Raw genomic sequence first — 7638 nt, forward strand, 5'->3', positions numbered from 1 at the left:
AATTCTGAACTGGCCAGTTTTTCTTTTGAGTAGGAGAGTTACCTTGCCGCCATCTACCCAACTCGACCACCACTCTTGAGTGTCCTTTGGATTTTTAAAAAGCATCTTCTACACATTCGTCTTCTCAAGGACTTGTCTTAAATCGTGTACACATATTGGATCGGATGGTCCAGAATCAACGAGGATCTGAGATCGTAGATACTGTCAAAAATAGTGCCGACACGTACAGAAAGCAAAAAAGTAATCCTTGGGAACTCCTGCCAAAACCACCGCTGGCTGCTTCACTAAATTAGTGTAGTATGGTCGCTGCGTGGCGGTCTTCTTCTGCAAACGCGTTACGCGTACATCGATCGGATCTGCTGGTTTCAAACTTGGGAGTAATGAACTCTGCATATTTGGAAACCGCCAGCCATCTCTTTGAGACCTTGGTAGTAGCCATAGCTTATGCCCTGCTTCAAATTGGGCGGTTGTTGTTTGAAAATTGGGCTCTGTTTTGGTTGCATTCTTTGAGCTTTGATGGACGAGAAGAAGTTACCCTGCATTAACCACAGATCGCCAGGTCGAGCAACAGCCCGTGTTTGTGAAGCCCTCAATTCTGAGAAGCTGATCTTGTTAGCTGCTGTTTCTTCACCCTTGCTTAGTCCCGGTAGAGAGAGAGCTAAGCGTGTGAGGAAGCAGCCGAAGCAGAGCTCTATCTTTGCGTTCTCGCGCAAAGCCAAGGTTTCGATTGAAGCTGAAGAGCCCTCTTCGCCCAAAGTGTCCTGCATTGGCAAGGTGAAGGCAAGTAAAAACACCTGTGGGAGTAACACTAAAGAAAGGCAGCAGAATAAGCCTCACGCTTCTTCTAAAAGAGTCAAATGGGCATCTCTCTTCAGCTTACGCAGAGGCTCGCATTGTTCCGAATCAAGAGGACCTCCATGTGGTGGCAGTGAGGTCTCCCGCTTCGGCCTGCCATCGTGGGAGTTGGCATTTTTCTGCAGTGGAGAGAGGAGCTGTGGAGCTGTTTTTGCAAAGTCTCTCATTTTGCTTCAGGAATCTGGGGATAAGACCCAACTTAAAAGCAGTAGCGATGTACAGACGGTTGTATGTAACGATGGAAATAGGGACCAGCGCAAGGTTTGTGTCCCTATAGCGCAGTTTGCATGCATGCAAGGTGGCCTTGACAATGGTAAAAATGGTAGTGAGGTTTCAAGCCTCAATCTAGCTGCACATAACATAGATACTCACGACACCCTGTGTACTTTTCACAAGGAGAGCAAAGAGCATACAAGCTCTGACTTTTTTGACACAGAGAAAAATAAGCCTCCTACTTTATCTGGGGTGATACACGCTCAAGAAAGGCTCGCAGTTAGGGTTGCTATGGAAGCCCTTCCATGCAAAGATTGTGAAAGTTTAGATCCAGATACGGCATTGCCCCTGAACGATACTTGTGATAGGGCGGTAGGAAGCAGTGGAGATGGTCGTTTGTGCACTGTGAGAACACCTATCATTGATATGGCGGATGTGGGTCCCACGGCTGTTGTTGAGGATGAAGAGACTATAAACAGCAATATTCAGATGTCGTGTAAACTCGCTACTCGAAGGCAGCAAGATTGTGATAAAGGCCACTGTGAAGTGCTCAAAGAATGCAATACTAATGACAGTATTGTTCCTAATGGGGTCGATAAGCATGAGGGGCAAGCTCAACAATTTTGTGATGATCCAGAGCCCAAAAGAAAGCTTTTCGATGTGAACATGATTGACTGTGTGGTGCCGAGTATTCTGGCATTCCCTCAGCTATCTGAAAGAGACCTGCAGTGTTTTCTTATGGGCAAGGATACCGACTCTGCTTGGGACATTCACTTAGACAGGAGAAGTGACTCTGCCCAAGCAGCCTTCATTTTTCTAGATTACAGTTTGTATGGAAACCTGTTCAAAAAGGATACAAGAGAGGCCGTCACGTCCAGCCAACTTTGGACGCTGCGATCCTTTAATGGCGCAAGCGGTGAAGCTAAGCTCCTTCGATCTCATTCTGCAACATCTTACAGGGCCACTATTACTATTCGGCGATGCAAATCAGAGCCAAGGAAGCCTTATTGATCACTTCCAAATTATGTAGATTGGGCTGCTTTTTGGCATTGGTTTTTTGTGTATGTGCATATGATGTATATTCTACATCCTGTAATTCTTCTACACAATCTAATCTGTTTTTTCTTGATCAGGTGAGAGAGAGAGTGGTTTTTTTTTTAAAAGCCATTTAAAGCTTCGCTTCGACTAGTTTTACGGGATTGTGCCCACTCACCCACACCCTCATATCTCAAGAGTTGAACCATAGTGGGTGCGCTTCAAGCCCCCTTTACCACTAGGTCAACTTCCTTTCGATAGAGAGACGGTTTTAATGTAGTAGTCAAGAGACCTCAAAGATCTATCCGCGACAAGTGTTGAACTCAAGGCATGCCACTCTCTGAAGGGTCATTGGAAATGGTAATAACTAACATGTAGACTCCATCTTTTGTGGTGTGGCATCATCAATTGGGTGTTGCAGTCTTATGCAGCCGACCTCTTTTGCATATGTAGGTGGGTCTGTGAGCTTCTACCCACCCTTCGGGTTAAGGCATATGTGCCCTTGTGTGCAATTGCATCATCCTTTATGTAAGAGATTAGAACTTGGTGCATCTATGCACTCCTAACATTTTGGGGTCCATTGGCTCTTGCTTTTGCTCCAATGGGGCAAAGTCATTTTTTCTTCTAACATTGTTGCAATATGATGCTTCGCATTAGCTAGTTTTACTTGATTACGCCCACACCCACACCCACACTCGCATGTTGCAGGGATTGTACCATAGTGGGTGCGTTTAAAATCCCATCACATATACCACTGGGCCAACTCCCCTGGACTAATGGGGCTTAGTCTTCAATCATGTTAAAGTCGACTATGCAGAAGGGTAGATGAGAGAGAGAGAGAGAGAGAGAGAGAGAGAGAGAGCGTTGAACGAACCAGCTAGGCAATGAAATGTAGAATGATACAAGGGGGCTAGGTGTTCTTAATATTGGCCTGGGCCCCCTTTCAATAAATTGCCCTACCCAAATTCTTTTCAAATAAGTAAAATGAATACCCAAAGATAAAACAAATATTGGGATCATATGGAGCTATTTGCATAAGATGCTATAATGTAACACCCTCTTTGCAGCTCATAGTGGACATATGTAGGAACCATGTTGATGAAGAAGCTACCATAGACACCCTAGAAGTGGCTGACTATTGGACACACCTCGATGGATTTGCTATCACCAACTTGTTACTTGACAAGAATGCCATCTTGAGCATTGTTTACCTCACTAAAAATTGAAATAAAAATCACATTACGCCCAAAAATCCCCATTTGTGAGTTGTGAACAAATCATGTCCAAACTTTCTTAGACAAGGAACTTTTGGAAAACATCTTGTCAATAATCCAGCTAACAAAAATGGATTTTGCACACATCCATATAGTTTTGTTTATGTTGCGTTGGTTCCTTGCCTGATGCATGTGCCTTGAACTCGATTCAAACACTTACATTTTGAACTCCAACACGTGTGTCCAAATCGTGTATAAGAAGCTCCTTTTTCTTCTCCACGTTGTCGGGAGATATGTGTTCGAGAGGTGAGCCGGGAAGGCACAAGGCCTATGGCCGTGAGAGATGTGAGAGAGAAAACAACACACACAGATAGCTCTAACAATCACCACGATGGTAAATAAACCTTGAGTAAAGCTTAATCAATAGTCAAAGCGGATCGTTAACGGCACCGTAACTTGGATTAAATGAGAATTAAGGATTTTAAGCTTCTTACAAAAGTCTAAGCGAAGTTATTAGAGCATAAGCTATGTGAGAGCCAATGATGAAGGAGAGAGCCATGAAAATCACCATTCTCTTCAGCTTTACCTGTATTACTGTCCTTCTTTGTTCTTGTTGCAGAAGCTCCAAAGAATTCCGCGCATTCCCAAAAATGTTTCCCTTATGGACGTGTATAGCCTTTTTCTATTTCTATCGATCCTTTTATTTTTAACCACCCTATTTCTGTCCATCCCACTTTGCATGTGCGACTCCCCTTGCTATTTTTGGGTGCCTTGGACTCCAAGTTGCACATGTGAGGCCCCTTCATGGTTGTCATGGCGTCGTGACAAGGGCTCATGGGAGCCCGCTGTTCCTCAACAAAAGATAATGGCCCCTGCAGGGCGCGAGAACACTGCCTACACAACAAACCGCCACATCGTCATCATTTCGTGAAGCCACCGGCCGATAGTGCCGACAAGATTCGCCGCCTGTGTAGCGTCGTGTGCGCTCGCACCATAGCCACACCTCCAAGAGAGCACCCTCTCTCTCTCTCTCTCTCTCTCTCTCTCTCTCTCTCTCTCGCTCTTGTTCAATGAGGAGCCCACACCTCCAAGAGAGCACCCTCTCTCTCTCTCTCTCTCTCTCTCTCTCTCTCTCTCTCTCTCGCTTGTTCAATGAGGAGCCCACACCTCCAAGAGAGCACCCTCTCTCTCTCTCTCTCTCTCTCTCTCTCTCTCTCTTGCTTTTTCATTGAGAAGCCCACGCTCCAGTATTTATACCCTACTTCTTGCACACGAGCGCCCGCATGTGAGGCATTTGTCGGCCACGTGGCGGCCCTAGGTTCAACCACCCCCTTTTGCCTCAGAACAAATTCTTCAAAAAAACCTTGTGACAGAACCAATTTTCCCCCCAACTTCAAATCTCTGCCATCTAGTGCGCAATACTTTAGTTTCCAAGCTGTGAAATGCCCCTAAAACGCCCAGTTCCCGACTTTGACCCCTTGAATTCACACGGCGTTTCGAGATCCCCAAGCCCGCAGACAAAGGCCACCAAAATCGGCACAAAAGTCATCTGACATCATCCGGTTGGCAATTGCCGTCGAGTTTGACCATCTGTATCTTGCAGATCCGGACTTTGATTGACGTGCCGTCAACTCCTATGGCCTTCTTACACCTCATAACTTACATACAAATCCTAGCGAGATTGGAAAAACCTCAAATGGCACACTGATTGAGGGGACCAACCTGACAGAGAAGTAACCCTTGGTGAAACTTCAACTTACCATATCTGAGCCATTTGAACTCAGATTGTTGATTTGAAAAGCCTGACATGTGCCATATGATGAGCACTTTAGGCCCATAGACTCACTTCAACTTTGACCCATCATTTGCGACTGTCCAATCCGGTACGGATCTACAAACCACTACAAACTTCAAACTGTCATAACTTTCACACTATAGCTCCAATTGATGAGCCGTAAACACAAGCATGTGGAGCATTCTGAGTATTACACTTTTAGTCCATAAACTTCCATTTTTAACAACTTCAAACATGTCCACTTTTAGCATCAAAAACATAGTTTTTTACCCTTTAAAGCCGCATCTGGCATACATTTAGCATTGAACTTGCTTGTTATTGATCCCTGGTCATTGCTCACAATAGACATATAGACTTCAAATAAGCTTAATCTACACCCTTTTGTTCTCTTTTCCATCGTGGAAGCGGAGCAACACCACATGCACCCCCACTAAACCTGCACAGCCTCTGGTATGTGTCAATCAATCTTCAATCTGCATCTGCTATAAGCACTTTAAGCTCTTTTCCATCTGGCTCACATAATTGGTAAAATACATGCAAAACAATATAAGGTCCAAACCCTGTCAACAACGGTCTAGCTTTATCATTTGGTGACTGCCCATCACAAATCTTTGTACCATATCCGACGTATCTCCAACACACCCAATTAACAAAAACCCTATATAATGAACCCTTTCAAACTCAAGTATTCCAATTGGTTATGCACTTTGCTTGACCATCAAGCTTGATTCGGGGAGCTCTGTCAAGCTCTCAAGTATGCCTTAATTTCTCTTGCACATGGAATGGTCGTTAAGTCCGTCCATTCAGTAAGAACCCAAAAGATGTGAAGACACTTCAATTGTCTAAAGAAGTCAAATGAAATCAATCCATGTAAGCTTATTGACCACAAAAACCTAAAACTCTTCCCCGCATAACATAAATCCAAAAAGGCAAAAGCTACTACCAAGCAACCTACTACAAGAAATAACCGATGTCCTTTGAATCCACAACCTGCACTTCAGTAGCCCCCCAGGATCAAATGGGATAAGAAAGAATTGCCCAAACACCAACTGGAGCAGCATAATATTCACATGAGCATCTTTGCCTATATCAATCAATATCAAACATTTTTGGTGCAGATATGCTATTCCTGGATCCAATCGGAAGCAACCACAATGTATACCCAAATGTACCCATCCGTATTGAACCTGCTTTTGAAGATCCTTGAAATCTCCTAGATCAAATGCCATTGAGAGTACATAGCACTAATGAGCCCCACAATATACTAGAGCTTCACCTGAAGTATAGTGCAACATTCGCATCCCATAAAATTTTGGCAGCTTTAGCTCCTTTCCAACAAGCATTAAAGAGCACTGACTCCATTTTAATGGCATCCAGAACATCACTGACATAAGCATCATTAGAAAGAGCATCCAAACCCAACCATATATTGTCCAAGGAAGTAAAGAAAAATGTGCACCTGCAGTACCCATGGTGATTTAGCAGCATCATCTCCTCTAACTTCATAGCCATCACAAGCCTTTGAACAATCTGTACCTGTAGATTTAGAGACATTTATACTTGGGATTTCAACTTGATCATGGAAAACAGCTTTAGCCTGTAAACCTTCATCCATAGCACCCTTAGAAAAACTACCCTCCATAGCCTCACCATTCATTAGAAGCATAGGAGTTGATTCCTCGTGCAGCCCATGTATAAGTATAGAACTAAAATCTCCCAGGACAACTTGTTCAACATAAGTCACACAATTAGCATGATTTAGAAAATCTTCATACTCGTCGATGTCATCCTCTTCTTCCTCATCTACATCCATGTTACTTAACAACCCATTGTAACACTACAAAGGTTCATCTCGCACCCCCTCTGAATAGGTAATCTCATCAAAAAATCCATCCAAACTATTTAATTCAAAGGATTTACAATCAAATAAGAAAGCGGCTCCTACAACTCTTCAGACACATCATATGACACTTGTGGACTAACCTGCACTTCGTCAAGCACTACAGATTTATATAGCATACATAAGTCTTTATCTAGGAAATCATCTTCAACCAACTTGTTGCTTGTAGATTCATACGGACATTGCAAAGGTTGTACCAACATACCCTTTAAAAAAGCACTTTCCTCATGAGAAGCATCAAGTTTAGACACAGCTCACATGCTTCACCGCCAGAGAGAAAACGATCAAAAATGTCATCTTGCTCTTGTATTTTAACTATTGCACCTGTGTCTCTGCACTTTGGAACAAGTGCATGCTCCATCATAGGCATACATACATCATGCATCATGGTGGTAGTACTATGATCATCATCTCCTTCATTAGTATCAAACAAGCAAGAAACATCATACACGTAACTCTCACCCACTCGATCTATTGTACATGGTAGCAATGCATCCCTCCTGGAACTATGAAAGTTTTGTAGCTTGCTAATATCTCCTCATGATTGTGTGAATTGCAAAACATCTCCCCTAGCATCATATGAAGAATCGGGAGGAATCAGCTTACCCAATTTAACATAGACAGCT

The 7638-nt window shown here is 43.5% G+C and overlaps 1 protein-coding gene across 1 annotated transcript; it reads left to right on the top strand.

Moving 5' to 3' along the window:
- Positions 1–286: 286 nt before the first annotated feature.
- Positions 287–2197, top strand: LOC147455300 (syringolide-induced protein). The gene has a single exon (XM_086514108.1). The coding sequence runs from the start codon at positions 517–519 to the stop codon at positions 2077–2079; it is 1563 nt and encodes a 520-aa protein (XP_086370234.1). The 5' UTR covers positions 287–516; the 3' UTR covers positions 2080–2197.
- The last annotated feature ends 5441 nt before the right edge of the window (positions 2198–7638 follow it).

The sequence above is a fragment of the Adiantum capillus-veneris genome, chromosome 6, assembly GCF_014529385.1.
Source record: "Adiantum capillus-veneris isolate H3 chromosome 6, ASM1452938v2, whole genome shotgun sequence".
Lineage (NCBI taxonomy): Eukaryota > Viridiplantae > Streptophyta > Polypodiopsida > Polypodiales > Pteridaceae > Adiantum > Adiantum capillus-veneris.